The sequence below is a fragment of the Microcaecilia unicolor genome, chromosome 14 (genome assembly GCF_901765095.1).
Source record: "Microcaecilia unicolor chromosome 14, aMicUni1.1, whole genome shotgun sequence".
NCBI lineage: Eukaryota > Metazoa > Chordata > Amphibia > Gymnophiona > Siphonopidae > Microcaecilia > Microcaecilia unicolor.
In genome coordinates, this window is record NC_044044.1 from 3,944,156 (window position 1) to 3,964,415 (window position 20,260).

Genomic DNA, 20,260 nt, shown 5'->3' on the forward strand with positions numbered 1-20,260 from the left:
TACACAGAGTGATTGTGTTTGTGTGTGTGTGTGTGTGTGTGTGTGTATGAGTGTGATGTGTATGAGTGACAAAGTGATTAAATGTTTGTCTTCCCTTCCATTCTGTGCACTTGCCTCCACTGATGTTCGTACCTCCCTGTATATGATTGTTTGTTAGAGATTCAATCCACTCCACTTCCCTCCTCCAAGTTCCGTTCTGTCTGATTGGTTCTTCGTTGACAGTGAGAACCAATGAAACGTTGAACTACAGACTTACGAACCCTACACTGCCACAGTGCCACGGAGTCAGCTTCAGAATGTTGGAGGTGCTTTTTATTATATAGGATTTTACCTTCTCATCCAAATTCTTCTCCAAACCCATAACCTCATTGTTCATTCCACAAATTATAGAAAAACAGATTATAAAACTCAATTGCTTTCAAAAATTCTGAAATCAATATGCATTTGTTTATAAGGAACACAAAGGTCATTTGGAAGAAATGCTATATCATTTGGCTTTCCCAATTAAATGTTCCCTCATATTCAAATCAGGCCTGAGCAAAACAATGTAGCACTTGGGGATGAATATACAACCCAGAAGTCCAGCACTGGAAGCCAGGATAGCAAATATCTCCACAGCCACTGTGTATTTGCCTTTGGTATTCAGGTAGGCTGGGATGAAGGACACCCAGACACTGCAGAACACCAGCATGCTGAAAGTGATATGCTGAGCCTCATTGAAACTGTCAGGCAATGTCCTTACTAGGAAAGCCACAATGAAACTTAGAAAAGCCAAAATGCCGATGTACCCAATCACACAATAAAATGCGATGGCGGACCCTTCATTACACTGTAATATCATCTTCCCAGTTTCAGATTGTGTGTCATATTCAGGGAATGGAGGAGAGATGAGCAGCCATACAATGCATATCACAATTTCACCAGAGGAGCACAGAATTACTACATAGCTTGAGACCTTTGTTCCAACCCACTTGCTCAACTTGCTGCTTGGCATGCTAGCCCTGAAGGCAATGACAACTGTAACCGTTTTTGCCAGCACAGAAGAAACAGCAATAGTAAAAATGATCCCAAAAGCAGCTTGTCTGAGAAAACAGGTCACTCTTGAAGCTTGACCAATGAATATCAAGGAACAGAGAAAAGATAACATGAGGGAGATGAGGAGGATGTAGCTGAGATCCCGATTATTGGCCTTAACCACAGGTGTGTCCCTGTATTTAATAAAGATTCTCAGCACTAGGGCAATGATGATGGAGAAAAAAATAGCAATGGAAGCCAAAGCTATACCCAAGGGATCATCATATGACAGGAACTCAATTATTCTTGGGAGACATTCATCCTTCTTCTTATTCGGCCATTGATCCTCTGGGCACTTCATGCAGTTCTCTGCATCTATAGAAAAGAGCATATCTGTCATCTTAGTGTTGGTATATATCTAGACAATATGTATTTTTGAAATTCCCCTCCCTTCTGGCAATACAAATTTTGCTTAAGCAAAGATTGCACTTGACTGATCAAGTAGCAGGCTTTAGCAATCAGAATAGACATCCATACAATTTTAAAGAAACACTACCCTACTGAATATTGGCCCAACTATACATTGTGTTATTGACAACACAAGAGAGGCAGCTCTGATCCACAGAATGTAGTCCAATGAAGAACAATGGATGAAAAGTTTAAAATAAAAAAAATATTTTTATTAAAATTGCCAGATGTGGCCAGGCGTCTTCAATGGCAGGCTACTTGAGCAGGGGCGTAGCTACGGGTGGGCCTGGGTGGGCCCAGGCCCACCCAATTTCAGCCCAGGCCCGCCCAGCGCCAGCCCCAGCCCCCATTGCCGGCCACTGCTGCTTTTCCTGTTGAGCAGCAGGGCCGGCGCAACAAAAAGAAGAAGCGCTAATGGCGCTAAGGACCGTAGGACGAGAAATGTTTAAAAAAAAAAAGCGCGGCACCGGCAGGCACTGTCTCGGCAGCCTTGAGGCATTGGCTGCTGGCTCGCAGGTTCCTCCCGTCTGCGGGAGGAGCCTGCGAGCCAGCAGCCAATGCCTCAGCAGCCAATGCCTCAAGGCTGCCGAGACAGTGCCTGCCGGTGCCGCGCTTTTTTTTTTTTAAACATTTCTCATCCTACGGTCCTTAGCGCCATTAGCACTTCTTCTTTTTGTTGCGCCGGCCCTGCTGCTCAACAGGAAAAGCAGCAGTGGCCGGCAATGGGGGCTGGGCGGGCCTCGTCGAAGAAAAGAGGGAAAACATGGAAGGATGGGGAGTAAAGAGGGAAAACAGATGGAAGGATGGCAGAGAATGAGGGAAAACATGGAAGGATGGGGAAAAAGAGGGAAACATGGAAGGATGGGGAGAAAGAGGGAAACATGGAAGGATGGGGAGAATGAGGGAAAACATGGAAGGATGGGGAGAAAGAGGGAAAACAGATGGAAGAATGGCAGAGAATGAGGGAAAACATGGAAGGATGGGGAGAATGAGGGAAAACATGGAAGGATGGGGAGTAAAGAGGGAAAACAGATGGAAGGATGGCAGAGAATGAGGGAAAACATGGAAGGATGGGGAAAAAGAGGGAAACATGGAAGGATGGGGAGAAAGAGGGAAACATGGAAGGATGGGGAGAAAGAGGGAAACATGGAAGGATGGGGAGAAAGAGGGAAACATGGAAGGATGGGGAGAAAGAGGGAACATGGAAGGATGGGGAGAATGAGGGAAAACATGGAAGGATGGGGAGAAAGAGGGAAAACAGATGGAAGGATGGCAGAGAATGAGGGAAAACATGGAAGGATGGGGAGAAAAGAGGGAAAACAGATGGAAGGATGGCAGAGAATGAGGGAAAACATGGAAGGATGGGGAGAAAGAGGGAAAACATGGAAGGATGGGGAGAAAAGATAGAAAACAGATGGAAGGATGGGGAGAGAAAGAGGGAAAACGGATGGATGGGGAGAGAGACTCTGGATGGAAGGATGGGGAGAGAAAGGGGAGAGACTGGAAGGATGCAGAGAGAAAGGTGAGAGACTGGAAGGATGTGGAGAGAGAAGGGACACTGAACAGAAAAGGGTAGAGTGATACAGAGACACTGGTTAGAAAGAGGGAGAGAGACATTAGATGGAAGGATCAGGAGAGAGGATAGATGGATAGAAGGATGGGGAGAGAAAGAGGTGACACTGGACGGAAGGATGCAGAAAGAAAGAGGGGAGACTACTGGAAGGATGGGGAGAGAGAGGGGAGACTGGAAGGATGGGGAGAGAAAGAAGAGAGCTGCTGGATGGAAAAGGAGAGTAGTGAAAGACTGGAGAATAAGAGGAAGGGGCATGGGGAGAACAAGGGTGAGAAAAAGATGAAAAGCCATAAGTAGATGAAGGAAATTAAAGAATGGATAGTAAGAATGAATTAAATCAGGACAGAGAGAGAGAGGCAGAAAAATATTGAAGAAAGCAAAGAAAAAGGAGAGAAAAATGAGAAATGGCCAGGAAACCATGGCAGAAGAGTTAAGCGAAAACGAAGGAAAGCAGAATCTAGAGACTGGGATCATTGAGAAAAAGTAAATGGCCATAAAAGAAACGTAAAGAAAATAATTTTATTTTTAATTTAGGATAAAGTAATATGGTACCTGTGTTAATGAAGTTTCAGAGACCAATACTTCCTTCCTTAGGTCAGGCGAGGATACCGTAACAGCATTATACTGACCTGATGCAGGAGGTTTTGGCCTCTGAAAGCTCATTGAAAAGGGTGTTAGGCTATTAAATAAATTTTCTGAAATCTGATGCACTGAAAAGCAGCACTTTACCCTGTGTGACAAATGCATCTGATTAGCGTGACTAAATTTTGCTGGGGGAGGGGGGTAGAGAGAAAATTTTGTGCCCACCCACTTTGGGTTCAGGCCCATCCAAAATTGGCAGTCTGGCTACGCCACTGTACTTGAGGGGCAGCAACTGTGAATTGAACAAACATCAAATTAAAATCAACATTAAAATAAATAATGAAATACAAACAAAACACTATAAATAATGTTTGGAGAAAAATTACAGAATATCATCCAGACACTTCTTAATTAAGACCAGATTTAGGAAAGTCCATTCCTCTACATTTGCTTTTATGGGTGTCAAAAATTGGACTGAGCTGCCCATAGGGTTGAGGAGTGTAAGAAATTTAGGAAACTATTAAAAGCTGTTAGAAATTCTTCCAAAAGTGGTTTTATCTTAAAGGGTAGTTGAGAAACAAATGATTGAATGTGTACCATAGGAGCCAACTTTTCAAAATTATTGAGGGTGCTAAGCCTAGTGGAAATAACCCCTCTCTGGACACATACAATGAATTTTCTCAATATTGGGGGTGCTCAAGCGCCCACAGAGCCGGCTCCCATGATGTGTACTATCTCTGAGGATGCTCAGATAATCTTTATGTAAATCCCCTTAAACTCTTTTAGTGATAATGACGATTAACAAATGCAGCTTGTAATTGTAATTTTAAAATAATGAACTTAGTTAAAAGTAAATGACTTGCAAATTCAAATCAAAGACAAGCAGATGTTGCATTAACACAGATACAATTCTCATACAAGTGGACTAAAACAAAGGGAGCTTGTAATTACAACTCAGTTTGGAATGAATCAGAGGTAATTTGTGACTGTAATTCAGTGCATAATCCAGAAGGTGGTTGTGAATCCTGCACTTATTCATAACAAAAAGCTATATACCTATCACACTTCCCCACAGTGAGTACTGTAACCACATACAAGTTAGTAATTCAAATCAAACCTAAAGGGTTGGATAACAAATACAGACTTTATCAAAAAATCCTGGACAGCATGGAAAGCTAAAAGAAGTGGGGTATGTTTAACAGCACAGGATAAAGCAGCCATGAAAGCAAGCAGAGTTCCATTCTTTAACATCTGTTATAACATACACATTTCTTGCTAAAACAAGTTCTCTGACCCTCTGTAATGCATATGAACACTGCAGCTAGCAAGTTAGTGAGTAAGACTATTCATTGGAAGTTTGTGCCTGCCCTTGATTTCAGGCTGCTACTTCTGCTAAGAGCTTTTCCCATCTCAGCTCTGCATCCCCAGGCCAGCCATAACTTTCACTTGAGCCAAAATGGCCCCAAACAAGGCCCTGTTTCCTCCAGGCATGAGCTGTCTCTTTCAGGTGCTGCATGCCGGGGTTAACATCAGGGGCGTATCTACGTGGGGCCACAGGGGCCTGGGCCCCCACAGATTACGCCCTGGACCCCTACTGCTGCCAACCCTCCCCCGTCGTTGCCATGGGTACCTTTGCTGGCGGGGGATGGACCCCAACCCCCGCCAGACGAGGCCCGCTTCCTCCTGCCTCTTTTAAGTTCTTCGTCCTAGGCTCCGTCACTCCATGCTGTTCAAAGAAGCTGGCGCTGCTACCTCAATCCACTTTCGGAGTCTGACGCCGCTGTACGTAGTACGTGCAGGACGTCAGACACAGAAACAGAGTCTGTGAGTCTGACGTCCTGCAGGTACAACGTGCAGCGACGTCAGACTCCGAAAGTGGATTGAGGTAGCAGCGCCAGCTTCTTTGAACAGCACGGAGTGACGGAGTCTAGGACGAAGAAGAACTTAAAAGCGGCAGGAGGAAGCGGACCTCGGCTAGCGGGGGTTGGGGGTCCCCCGCCAGCAAAGGTAGGTGACGGCGGCAGGGGGGGGGTCGGCAATGGTGGCCGGGGGGGGGGGTCGGAAATGGCGGCGGCGGCGGGGGGGGGGGGCTATAATGTGCCCCCTCACTCTGGCTCCGGCCCCCGCTACCGCCGACTTTCAGATACGCCCATGGTTAACATATACGCATAAGTGCATGTCTGGGCCCAAAGAAGCCTCACTTTAGCATCTGCAGCAGCTGCACAGCACACTTCTTCTTTTCCTCCGGATGCACCCCGACTCCTGTAGCCCCTCTTTTCCTATTCCTTGCAGCCTAAACATGCACACACGTGACTGCTTCCAGGATAATGGGAGAACACTGACGGATGCAGCAGTGCTTGTTGAGAGGACTATAAAGAATGAATAAGGGTGTAAGGAGTTAAGGGGTCTTTTTACAAAGCTGCTATAAAAAGTAGCCTTAGCAAGCCCGTACACAGGTCTTTCCCATGTGCTAAGGCCATTTTTACAATGGCTGTACACACTCAAATTCTCTATTTTGTTCATTAATGACCGTGCACTAATGTTCGAATTAGTGCATGACAATTTTTAAAAATAATGACATGAGCATTTACCACCACCTTTTTTGTAGATCATAGGCGGTCGGTGGCCCAACTGTTTGGGGAGGCTAAAGGGGGTGGGGTTAGGGGTGGGGCCAGGGGTGGAGCTTACATCCATAAATGTCTGACAACACACAGAAAAAATAATTAAAAATAAAATAGTCACAAAATAGTCACCTTTTATTAAATTTAGATATTAGATATGTATCATATGTCAAAGAATAAAGTGGTTGCTCAAAGCATATACTAACCACAATCGCTCAACTGCAAAACACAACTTTATGCAAAAACACACTCAGAACCTTACTGTACCATAAATATTACACTGGGCAGAACCTAATACACCAATATACCACCCATACAGGAAATGTAGACCGTCAACAATTTGAAACAAGGGATCATAATATCACAATTCTCATGTAGAGCCAAAAAACACCCTTTTAGGGTGGATAGTGTTCACAATGAGCTCCTTTTATTAACGACCATATGTAGATCCTTCAAGAGGTAGTGTGTCATGATTTAGGCTCTACACCCTTTCTGATGTTTTGATGCCACCTCAGTAAGGCCAACACACAATCTCTCCACTGCAAAACACTATAAACAAACTTGTGCAAAAGCACACTCATAACCTTACCAAACCATAACAGCACTAATTCCAAGACAGGACGAGCTACAACCTTACGTATGGAAAGGCAGCACTATAATTACACCGGGCTCTAAAACACCAGTACACAACCTAGTGGAAAAAAAAACAAAAACAAAACAAAAAAGGGCTGCAAATATGAAGGCAAAATACTGAACTGGAAAGCTACCTCAAGAAGTCAGCATGCAGCAATACTAGAAAAATTGAAACTTGCATGCAAAATATCACAGATGCACATTTCCAAAAGCTGACATAGTCCAATTAATACATTCTGAATAAAAAAATGTTTCCTACCTTTGCTGTCTGAGCATTTAGTTTTTCTATTAGCTTTGGTCCCAGTGTCTTCTGTTTTATGCAGTGTCTTCTTTCCATTTGATATTTTTTCTCTCACCATGTCCACCATCCTTCTGTGTCCTTATGCGTCCTGTCTACCATCTGTAGCCCTGTCCCTATCCTTTCTCCAGTTTCAACATCTGCCCTCAAAGTGTTCCAATTCTGTACTTAAATTCAGCAATTTTCCCTCCGTTCATATCCAGCATTTCTCTTCACCCCCTCCCCTCCATCCATGTGCATCTACTTCATCTGTCTTCCCTCCCCTCTATCCATGACCAGCATTTCTCCTCTCTCAGTTCCACTCCATCCGTGTGCATCTCCTTCCTTTGTCTTTCCTTCCCTCCATCCTTGTCCAACATTTCTCCTCTCTTCTCTGCCCTCCACTCCATCCATGTCCAGCATTTCTCCTCCCTTCCCTCCCCTCCATGTGCATCTCCTTCCTGACTTTCCTCCTCTCCCCTCCATCCATCCATCCATGTATAACAACTCTCCATTCTCCCCTGCCCTCTCCTCCATCCATCCATATTCAGCAAATTTTCTCTCTCTCCTGCCCCCACCATCCATTCATGTCCAGCAATTCTCCTCTCTCCCCTGCCGTTCCCTCCCCTCCAACCATGTCCAGGAACTTTCCATTCTCCCCTGCCCTTTCCTCCATCCACACATATCCTGCAAATTTCCTCTCTCCCCTGCCCCATTCATCCATCCATGTCCAGCAATTCTCCTCTCCCCTGCCGTCCCCTCCATCCATGTCCAGGAACTCTCCATGCTCCCCTACCCTCTCCTCCATCCACCGATATCCAGCAAATTTCCTCTCTCCCCTACCCCCATTCATTCATCCATGTCCAGCAATTCTCCTCTCTCCCCTGATCTCCCCTCCTTTCCTGTCCAGCAATCTCTTCTCTCCCCCTGCCCTCCCCTCCATCCATCCATGTCCAGCATTTCTCCTCTCTCCCCTGCCCTCCCCTCCTCTCCAGCGATCTGTTCTCTCCCCCTGCCCTCCCCTCCAGTGATCTCTTATCTTCCCCCTGCCCTCCCCTCGAGCGATCTCTTCTCTCCCCCTGCCCGCCCCTTCTCTCCATGTTCAGCGATCTGTTCTCTCCCTGTGCCCTCCCCTCCTCTCCTCTCCATGTCCAGCGATCTGTTCTCTCCCCCTCCCCTCCCCTTCCAGCGATTTTTCATGCCCTCCCTCAGCTCCCCGACAGCCCTCCTCTCTGTTCCTTCCTGCCCCCCCAAGCATTTAATCCTTTTACTGTCCGTGGCAGTGACATCAGTAAAGAAGAAGGCACTACAGGCTCGCTTCCAGCTTCTCCCTTCCCTCTTCACACAGTGTCCCGTCCTCACGGAAACAGGAAATGCATTATCGGAGAAGGCGGGACACTGTGTGAAGAGGGAAGGGAGAAGCTGGAGCTGGAGGCGAGCTCGCAGTGCCTTCTTCCTCACTGACATCGCTGCCACGTAAAGTAAAATGCACGCGGGGGTGGGGGGGCGGGGAACTGAGAGGAGGAGGGCTGCCGGTCGGGGAGCTGTCAGGATGGAAGGAGCCCTGCGCTTGTGGGCACAGCAGGGGAAGGTCACAGTTGGGCTGGGGAGGCTTAGCCTCCCCAAGCCTCTTATACGGGGCGCCTATGTTGATAAGGGTCCCACACTATCCATGGAGTGAAGTAGAGCGATCACTCTCCAGGAGGCTTGAAATTAAAGCACAGTGAGGTCTCCAGATGAAGGTGATGCGAAATGGGTCCCTCGGGACTACACTGCTTTTTGTTGTCCTGTTGAGAGTGAGCCATTGATCATACAGACACAGCACTATTCAGCACTATTATGATATGTGCTCACTCATGAGGACTGTAATTCTATGGCCCTAAGAAGTGTTTAAGTCTTATTGCATTTTTGCAGAGGAGGTTTTTTGATCCATGATTAATTTTTTTTTTACTGTGTGTAAGTGTAGCCGCTGATTCAGCGGTCCATTTTTCTGTTATATGCCGCAGTAGTATGAGGTCTTTTTCTTCCTTTATTTTTGCAAAACTATGTGAGTGCTTGTTTTTTGATTCACTTGTATGTTTTGAGTATTCTCATATTTTTTGGACGTGAAGAGGATCTATGGGTGATTTTTACTTTGTGTATTGTTACCAGATAAATATGACTAACCAGTTAACAAGATAGTATCCACTAAACGTAATTCAATTAGGATGTGGAACAACACACAATCGCTAGATATAAACAGACAATGTCTTCCACGTGATGAAAATGTACTTAAATACAATTATGTCAAACCTCTTATAACGAAGGAAAAAATGGCCTCACAGAGCTCCTAGATTAATACAATCTACTGAGAAAGACACTGAAGAGCTAACTAGAGCCAGTTTCAAAGATAGTTCTGCCACCAAGACCCTGAAGCAGCAGCACGAAACGCTGGCCATCGTCGGCTTGGGGCGAGGGGAGAAGAAACTAGTTCCAGCAGCAGAAGTTATAAGTGTCGGTAGCAATTGCATCTGAAAGATAAGTGGTCTTTCAGTCTCAAGAAATTTTTCTATGCATATTTAACCAGTGTAACTGTTGACACAGCAGTATTGTATGAAAGTCTTGTAGCAATTAAAGCTACTGTAGCAATTAGTGACTTCATATCAATTTTGAAGGTATTTTTGGCCAGTGATGAACAGAGGGTCAATCACGATCCGTTTAAGCTCCAGTACTTACTACATTTTAATGTCCTAGAGATTCTTTTGTAATTTTTTATAACTTTTATACTATTTACCATACTTGAAACCTCATAAGTAGAAATGGATTATTTTATTTTAAATGTTCACATTTTTTTATTATTACTTAGGCGTGATTCTGTATCAGTGCACATAAAACCTGGGAGCATCCCCCTAGGAATGCCTCTAACACCCTCAAATTGCTATGCATAATAGAATTTAGGTGCAATCTGTTAAAGAATCAGAGATGTGCCTAAATCCTAATTATTGACAATTAGTGCTGATAATGGATTATCACCCAATTATCAGTGCTGATTGGCTTGTTCAATAAAGTTGTGTGCATTCTTTATAGAATCTTTATAGAATCATGCTAAGTGTGTCCTTAATTGGCGCTGATTTTTCAAGTGCAATAGATAGAATTTCCCCCTTAGTCTTTTAAGTAGAGTCTCTCTCAATATAATCTCAGTCTATCCTATTCAAAAAACTTGCTCAAAGCCAGGCCCAAACACAGTAGTAACTAATGCCATTTCAGGTCCCTTCTGGACACACACCCAAATTCATAAACTTTTAGAATATTCTGCAAGATTCTCTCCTACCTTAGCAGTCTTTTGTCTATGTATAATCAATTCCGGGAGGCTAAAACACAGTTTCCCACCCCAGAGTAACCACTGGGCTCTGGCTTCTTCTCTTCCATGGCACTTCCCTCAGGTACTATAGCCATCTCTCTCTCTTTTTCTCTCTCTCTCTCTGCATCGGTTGGTGGGAGCCCTCTCTCAGGATTGCTCCCTAGAGACTTCACCCTCACAATGGCCTTCACTCTTTAAATGGAGCATAAAGGGTATAACCAGCACAAAATGGCAGGTTCAAATCTGGCTATCTTGTCAGGCAAACTGGTTGAGCCATATAGGTATTAATCTGATCTAATTTACATTCTGCCCAATGTTCAGACTGCAGAAGATAGCCAGGATATTCAATGCCAGGCCATTTCCGGTGACCATCATTGAATATGTGTGTGTGTGTGTGTGGGGGGGGGGGGGGGGGGGGGGGGGTTGACCAGTTTGAAGATAACCTGCTATTTCAATATTCAGACATGGCCAATTATCTATAAACTGGCCAAAGATATAGCAGGGTTTGAAGCAGCCAAATATGGCTGCTTAACCCAGTTTAAAAATTGGCAGATAGCCGGTTATATCACGTGATATAACCAGTTATCCTTTAACCACTAACCATAGATATTCAGTGGGAAATAGCCAGTTATCACCCACTGAGTATAGGTAGGTAGCTGGTTAAGCATTATTTAACTGGTCAGTATCTGTTCTGAATGGTTAAATAGTGCTAAATATCGGGCGGTATGTTACTATAAAAATTTTTAAATATTGGCTCATAAGTGTGCCTTGGAGAACCTCTGCTTTTGTGCAGCAAATTAAAAAAAATCAGTTTAAACATTTGAATCTCTCCACTGATGGTGAAATGTGGGAGCCACAGTGTAGCCACACATCTGTCCAGTTCTTCATTTGAAAACTGTGCAGTACAAAAATATTTCTGTATTCAGATAAAAATCCTCACTCCAGGATATTTACTGCATATGAATGTGATTAGATTCCATTTATTTGCTGAGTTATATGTTGCCAGAATCTACTGGGAAACTATCCCTGTTCCTTTTGGTTGCAAGCTGAGCGTTTCCTCACTGTTATAATGGTTTTAGGTAACTTCTATGAGGAATACAGAACGTTCCTCATCATGGAAGAGTCTTGGCTATATATTTCCGATCAGTTCTTATGCTGGCTGCTGGTTCATCAAGATTCCTTGCTCCTTATTCCAGACATTTTCATGAATCCTAGTCTTCTACTTATTTTACCATGGCTTGTTTCTGATTCCTGATCTAATATCTGGCTCAGGGGAAGCAGCCTTAGGTCATCAAAATCCTGGCAGCTTCCTGAGCCTAAATAATTCAACTTACAGAATATGATGACTAGTGTGAAGGGTACAAGAAAAAGAGTAAGGAATCAGATGGGGAGGAGGAAAAGGGGGCCAATTTTTACCCTGGAACTTCATGGAAGTACAGAAGGCCATGGTACAGAAACTGTGCTCCTCTCAGAGAGAGTAGTTTTTCCCCTTCTCCAGAGAGGCCAAAAGACTACAATTCCCAGCAGCCCTTAGATAGGTTACCTGATAGGGTAAGAGGCATTCCCTGCACTACAATTCCCAGAATCCTAAGGGTGAAGCTGGGGAAGTCCAATCATGAGGATATGAGCCAGCTGGAAGGTCCTAAGGAGGAGCCCATGGACTGGCAAACGGAGGAGTTGGGGAGAGAGGAAGGTGAGAAGGAAGAACCTATGGACATTTCTGCCATGGCTAGAAAAAAAGGTGAACAATTGAAAGGGCTCCTTGTATACTGGTTCTCTGCCTGGTTCAAAAGGGAGGAAGGGGATTCTACAGCAGGAGGATAGACCACAGATAATTATCTCAGCCCTGACCTGTGTGGGAGGTTACCAGGTGTTAGTGCTGGTAAGGAATGGGTGGGGGTCGCCTTCAGCCTCTATGAAGATATTGGGAAGAGGGTGAAAGAAAAAAAGGTTGAGCCTGAGAACATTATAATTGCTTTGTATGTTCATGAACTGTGTTTGAAAGGGAAAGAGGAGAACTGTGCTACCTATATTCATGAATAACAGTGAACCTTGATAGCAACAAGAAGAGGAGAGCCTGTCTGTGTGTATATAAGTGCACTTTCCATACTGGGGTGGGGAGGGGGCTGTGGCCCAACTCTATCTCTGGGATGTTACAATTCTGGGTTCACTGTGGACCTTGGGAAGGATAAGAGGTGGCCTAAGCTGCTGGAGGGCCACTCCAAGCTAGATGCCTTACTTGATTTGGTAGGTGACGGATGGGGAAAAGCCCTCTGAAAGGACATTGTATTGGAATGTGAGGCTGGGACTGCTATTGACGAAATCCTGAGAGTGGAATAAGGATCACACTAGATGAGGTAGAACAAACCCTGGCTTTCTGCTTCCTGTATTCCTACTTATCCGTGTTCAGAGGATACACATAACACTCTAAAATACCATTGCATACGTTATCCATACTTTTGAAAATGATATGCATTCGCCTACTTGTTGTGTTGGAAAATTCTCCTTCAGAGCAAGGGACACAATCAAAGCAGCAGACTGGCTTCTCAGGTAAAGCAACTTTCCTGTATCCAGGAACGCAGCTCTCAGAGCACACAGAGCGTGGGGTCTGAGGAAAGAAGGAAAGAGAGAAATGTCATATTTCATATACAGTGATTGACTCTCTGTCAAAGAAACTCTGGGCCTGATTTTTCCCTGTCTGTGTCTATGGTAAATGACTTAGGAGCCCTATTACTAAAGCTTAGCATGCTTCAAATGCTAAGAAGCACATAGGTATAAAATGGACTTCTTAGCATTGGGGCTCCCTTTTATCAAGCCACACTAGCGGCTGCCAGTACTGTAATGCTGACAAAGTCCATTCACTTTGAATGGGCTCTATCGGCATTGCATCTTGATAAAAGGGGGTCTTAGAGCACATTAAGCGTTGGCAAAAGAGCCCCTTGGTAAATCAGAGCATTTGATTTTTCTTTCTACCACCAGACCCTTTGGTGTGAGAACTGTAAACTCCTTAAGTTCTCCCTAGTGAAAAGAACATATCTGAGGTACCAAAAGTTGCTATGCAAAAGGCATATTATACACTGTCAAGATAATTCACTAATATGTGTCATCCACTACCACTTACTAATATATGCTACTAGTGAATGAGCTCTATTAGAAACTGCAGGTGTTATGATTATAAATGTGCTTCATCTATCATATGAAATTATGATAGGATGTGTTAGTAATAAGGCATGATAGAATAGGAAAGGACTGTCAGATGTTCTAATTCAATGGCTACAAAGGAACATTTTTGCCCTGGTAAAAAAACAAACAAAAAAAAACAATAAATTGCATATCTATACTGAAGAATATACTAAGGCTTAGGCAAACTAAGTCCAAATGACAAAGAAGGGCCCCATACTAAAGACTGTATTAAGATATTTCCTTTTGTAACTTGCACTAGATTAGTAGAAGGTTTGGGAAATGTGACATAATTAATGATGAGATGTTTAGGACCTGGCTAGTGAGTATGGTCAGAGGTTCCTGGGGTTAAACAATATTTCCAGCCTGTGTTCACTGGATCTTAGATCCACATACATTTCCAACCTACTCATTGTTTCTAAGAAGTTACTCAGAGACATCCCCCTTCTACAGTAGCTAGTACTCTCTATGTCATGGATATGGGACCTCTTTACACTCAGGGTGTCTTGTCCACCCCCAGTCATTCAGTCTTCCCACCTACAGGAAGGTTTTCCCTGGATCAGCCAACAGTTCTGGTGCTTCTCATGTGCTCTCTGGCACCTTTCATATAAATAAACATACTGGGTTTGCAGGCATCAGATGATGTGCAAATTAGGAAGCCTTCAGATTAGTTCTATCTAGCATTCGCCAACCACACTGTGGGTGAATTCTCCTTCAAAACAGATAGTTCATCAAGAAATCTTCTAACTGAGCTCTCCTACAGGAGAATTGGGGTCTTAGTTAAACAGCCACCTCCCCTTGGACAAGACTTTAACTTTCACCATAATCATATCGTCCTGTCCTCCAACCCCAACTGTTATTCAAGTCTAAAGCTAATCCAGTGTTTTATTCACACTGGCATCTAACACAAAGTACATCGAAAAACGAACAAACCCCTCCTCTTCCTTTGAGACTTTCAGGTAAGTACCTTGTTGTAAGTCTGGCTGTTGGTTCTCCTTTGGGCTCCATGCACTGGGATTCTCAGCCCACCTCCAGTCAGCTTCTCTGGTCCAGCTTTTTTTTTTCTTTGGGGTCCATGCCCCAGGATTCTTAGCTTAATTTCTCTGGTTAACCACAGGACCAGGGCTCCATCTCCCTTCTGACTGTTTCCTCCCAGGGAGTGCATTTATAGTGGATTTGAGACTGAACTCCACCCTCTCTGAGACACCCCCCTTCCTTCCAGAAGAGCCTAGAACCTTCTTAGCTAGGTCCACCACTTAAAAGGAAAATTACAGCTTCCATTCTGTTATGGGCCCTCCTACACTTAATTCTACAAGGGTCAGACCACTTCTCTCCAGTCTTCTGCCTTTTGGCTATCATCTGTAAGGTGGAGCTCCCTCTAATGACCCCTTTCAGGTCATTACCTAGGTCCTTCACTGGAAGAACTCCCTCTAGTGGCCTATTCATGGCAGGGCATCACCTATATTTATCACAATATATATAATACCATACCATCAGACTACACAAGTGGTCTCTCTCAATGGTAAGTTAAAGTTCTTCACACAGTTATTACATAATTCTTCTTAAAAATTGCTCAGTCCCAACAGCACCAAATTAAAAGGAAGTGCTGAAAGATCTTATTAATATCCAATAAATCCATTTGCCAAAAAGGGCAAACTTCAATCTTCTTATATTTACAGCAAACTGGATTCAATCTTCATAACCAACTCTAGTTAACCATGAACTTTAAAGCGCCTTCAATCACAAATATATGTTGCTCCTAAAGCATATATTTGATTACTTTACGTGCTCTCATTTGTTTTCACATATTGAAGAATTCAAATTTTATTGTAAATCTTTTCATTATGTATGTATATATTTTTACTGTAGACTCCTGATGCAGGTCTAGCGGCCGAAACACATTTGTGTTGAGTCTTTTTACTCAATAAACATTTGATTTCATGGTTCCAGTGAGCAGTCATTGCTCTTCATGTGTGTGTGGGTTCCAGTGCAGCATCTTGCTGCTTGTATATGTGGGTTCCAGTAAGCAGCTTTTTGCTCCTTGTATATATGGGTTCCAGTGCAATGTCTTGCTGACTGTGTGAGTGGGTTCCAGTACAGCACCTGTTCTTTGTGTGTGTGGGGTCCAGCAGTACTCCCAGTCTCTGTGTGAGTTCCTGGTCCAGACCTTGCACCTATTTTGGGCCTGATTTCTTACCTGGATAGTACTGCTTAATATCACCTCTGATCATATAAACAAATTCCTACCTTTGCACGATTACGCTACCTGGGAATAATAGTGAATATTAGCTATACTGGATAACTTCTGGAAGACTGCAAATACCCAGATATTCAATGTTGATGTCTGAACATGAACCTAAAAGATTATACTATAAAACTAAAATCGGACCAGACTACAAGGACACACATAAACTCTTCCAGCTCGTAAACAAACTACTAAATACCACGCCAGTTACTTCTAACAACATAGATACCCCATCAGCAGTGGCGTTCCGACCCTAGCTGACACCAGGGGCGGATCGCCGATGTGCCACCCCTGGGTGCAGCGCGACCCCCCCCCCCCCCCCCCCGGTGAAATGATACCTCTTCCCCCCCCCAGCGAAATGACACCCCCCAGGTGCACGCTGCTGGGGGGGGGGGGGGTGACACGGTGCATGCCTGTTGCCCTGTCTCCGAGTTCGCAATTCGCATGTGTTCACTGCTCCCTCTGAGTCTGCCCCGGAACAGGAAGTAACCTGTTCCAGAGAAGACTAAGAGGGAGCAGTGAACACATGCGAATTGCGAACTCGGACTGAGACAGGGCAACAGGCACACGCCGCGGCACCCCCCCAGCGGCGTGCACCCGGGGCAGACTGCCCTCACTGCCCCCCCCTTGGTACGCCACTGCCCATCAGCAAACAGTCTTGCGAATTACTTCAAAGAGAAAATCATAAAACTCCGACTCATGATACCTATCAAGACAACTGACTATGTAAACCTCCTTGACTGTCTAGATCCAACACCTGGGGAATTTCCATCAGACCGATCATGGACCAATTTTGATGAACTCTTAATCGAAAACATCTCTCAATCGCTTAGAAAATACGCCAAATCACAATGCAAAATAGACATTTGCCCTAGTAGCCTTATAAGATCCGCCCTTCAGCAATTCATTATAGAACTCACGAGCCACCTCAACTACATGCTACAAAATGGTCTCTTCCCAAAGGACAAGGGTAACATTCTACTCACCCCCTACCTAAAGACGCAAAGAAAAGTGCAAATGACTTAACCAACTACCGCCCAGTAGCATCCATCCCGCTGATAACCAAACTTATGGAGGGCATAGTGATGAAACAGCTCACTAACTACTTAACTAAATACTTTATTCTTCACAAATCCCAATCAGGATTTCGGTCGAACCACAGCACTGAAACAGTACTAGTGACCTTAATGAATAAATTCAAACAAGCAATTGCAAATGGCAACAACATACTTCTCCTACAATTCGACATGTCTAGTGCCTTCGATATGATTGACCATGGAATATTACTATCCAGCTTATTTTCGAAAGAGAAAGACGCCCATATTTCGACCCAAATCGGGAGATGGGCGTCTTTCTCCCATGGGCGCCCAAATCGGTATAATCGAAAGCCGATTTTGGGTGTCTTCAACTGCAATCTGTTGCGGAAACGGCCAAAGTTGACAGGAGCGTGTTGGAGGCGTGGTGAAGGCGGGACTGGGGTGTGTTTATCGGCCGAGGAAAGATGGGCGCCCTCGGCCGATAATCAAAAAAAGAAAGGTGATTTTAGCGCAAATTTAGGTCACTTTTTTGGACCCTTTTTTTCACGAAAGACAAAGTATGAAAGTGCAAAACTTTTAAGAGAGAAACTACACTGACTCCCACTTAAGGAACGGACCACATTCAAGATCTGCACGATTGTTCCTAGAATCGTCTACGGAGAGGCCCCAACTTACATGTTAGACCTCGTTGACTTACATCCCAGAAATGCTAAAAGATCTGCCCGCATATTTCTTAACCTACACTTCCCGAGCTGCAAAGGATTAAAATACAGACAAACACACTCTACCAGCTTTTCCTACATGAGCATGCAGCTGTGGAATGCACGTCCAACAAATTTGAAAACAATTAACGAAATCACTAATTTTCGCAAATCTCTGAAAACCTATCTTTTCAACAAGGCCTGCCACGAAATCCATAACACCTCACCACTCCACCTTACTCTGAATGATGCCTTTCTATAACTGTCTGCTTAATTCTTCTTTGTCATCCTCGATCTCATTGTAATTCCAACTGTATTTCAATCCTGGCATGGCGCTGCCATAACAGGTCTCCGTAAGCCACATTGAGCCTGCAAATAGGTGGGAAAATGTGGGCTACAAGTGCAATAAATAAATAAATTGAATATCCAAGTCTAATTTTGGTGGTGGTATTTAAAAAAAAAAAAATATGATCACCGCTGGCTCAGAATTGACCTGTCATTTCCTTCTACCAGATTTTTCAAGGCATATTTTACAACAGGGTAAATGAAAGTGCCCTAATTGTTAAAAAAAAAAACACAGTGCCTATATCACCTTCATTTCAGTTGCTTTCATTTACATTTTTACATAAAAAACTTCTACACTCTCTTTTCTGCTACAGCTCTCCTTACTATATAGATTATAGTTTGCTATGGACAAATCTATTTCATGATAATCAACCATGCTTCATTGTATAGGTTTGCTTCTGCCATTAAGGTGAGCAAATCTAGAACTGTAATGCCTATAGCATGATCATTTATTAAATGGCCATTATATCACCAGCTATATAACCAATCTACTACTACTACTATTTAACATTTCTAAAGCGCTACCAGGGTTACGCAGCACTGTACAATCTAACAAAGAAGGACAGTCCCTGATCGGAAGCCAGTGAAGTGATTTGAGGAGAGGGGTGATATGAGTATAATGGTCCAGACGGAAGATAAGACACGCAGCAGAGTTCTGAACGGATTGAAGGGGGGATAGATGGCTAAGTGGGAGACCAGTGAGGAGTAGGTTACAGTAGTCAAGGCAAGAGGTAATGAGGCAGTGGATGAGAGTTTGGGTGGTGTGCTCAGAGAGGAAGGGGCGAATTTTGCTGATGTTATAAAGAAAGAAGCGGCAGGTCTTGGCTGTCTGTTGGATATGCGCAGAGAAGGAGAGGGAGGAGTCGAAGATGACTCCGAGGTTGCGGGCAGATGAGACGGGGAGGATTAGGGTGTTATCGACTGAGATAGAGAGTGGAGGGAGAGGAGAAGTGGGTTTGGGTGGAAAGACAATGAGCTCGGTCTTGGCCATGTTCAGTTTCAGGTGGCGGTTGGACATCCAGGCAGCAATGTCGGATAAGCAGGCTGATACTTTGGCCTGAGTTTCCGCAGTGATGTCTGGTGTGGAGAGGTAAAGCTGGGTGTCGTCAGCATAAAGATGGTATTGGAAACCATGAGATGAGATCAGCGAGCCCAGGGAAGAGGTGTAGATTGAAAAAAGAAGGGGTCCAAGGATAGATCCCTGAGGAACTCCAACAGAGAGTGAGATGGGGGTGGAGGAAGATCCATGAGAATGTACTCTGAAGGTACGGTGGGAGAGATAAGAGGAGAACCAGGAGAGGACAGAGCCCTGGAACCCAAATGAGGATAGTGCATCAAGAAGTAAATTATGATTGACAGTGTCAAACGCGGCAGATATGTCGAGGAGGATGAGGATGGAGTAGTGACCTTTGGATTTGGCAAGGAACAGGTCATTACAGACTTTAGTGAGTGCCTGCTTTGCCTCATGTCTCCCATTCTGTGTCTGGATATTTTATATCTAATCTAATTTAATCCAGCTCAATGGTTATTAGTCACAACATCCCAAAAAGGTTTGGTGTGATTTACAAGAAGAGAACCCAAACAGCAATGGTGTGTGTGTGGGGGGGGGGGGGGGGGGGGGGGGGCAATATCATACATCAACAAAAGACATCCCAAACAAGTTATCCATTTAGATCAATCAAATATGTCTTCAATTGTTTTCAGAAAATCAAATAGTTTGACGTCAATCTCAAATAGTAAGAGAGAGAATTTCAAATATAAATAGCCTGAAATGAAAACATAGATTTGAGATATTGCTTATAGGGGGGTCTTTTAGAAAGCAGCAGTAAGCCCAATGTGGGCTTACCGCTTTGTAATCTGGAACTACCAGTAGTTCTGGCTGGACACTAGCCATTTCTGGTGATCAGGAATTTTTGTTTTCTGTAGTGCGGTGCTAACCCGACAGTAGCCCTTCCTGCCACCTTTAATGGGTGGGGGGTAAGTGCTCCCCATCGCATGGCCATGCGGTAAGGGTTATCTTACCATGTGGTCATTTGGAGGAGGCATTTTACCCGCTGTGTTAAGACCCTGGTGCATGGGGAAAATGGTCCCTGCCGATAACACAGGGCCCTTTTTTCCATAGCGTAGTAAAATGACCCCATAGTGAGCATCCTTGACAGAAGGGCATGTTAACAACAATTGCCTCTGCAATCTAAGAGAGTGACAACAAAATGTTTGAGAGAATAAATGTATCACCAGCTCAGG

At 44.2% G+C, this 20,260-nt stretch overlaps 1 protein-coding gene across 1 annotated transcript in view; it reads right to left on the bottom strand.

Moving 5' to 3' along the window:
* Positions 1–487: 487 nt before the first annotated feature.
* Positions 488–20,260, bottom strand: part of LOC115458165 (vomeronasal type-2 receptor 26-like) — a 44,177-nt gene continuing 24,404 nt past the window's right edge. Inside the window, exons 5-6 of the mRNA XM_030188022.1 lie at positions 12,993–13,116; positions 488–1,389 (exon numbers count right to left, since the gene is read on the bottom strand). Of these exons, the coding sequence (XP_030043882.1) occupies positions 488–1,389; positions 12,993–13,116 (1,026 nt within the window). The remainder of the gene's footprint in view (positions 1,390–12,992; positions 13,117–20,260) is intronic.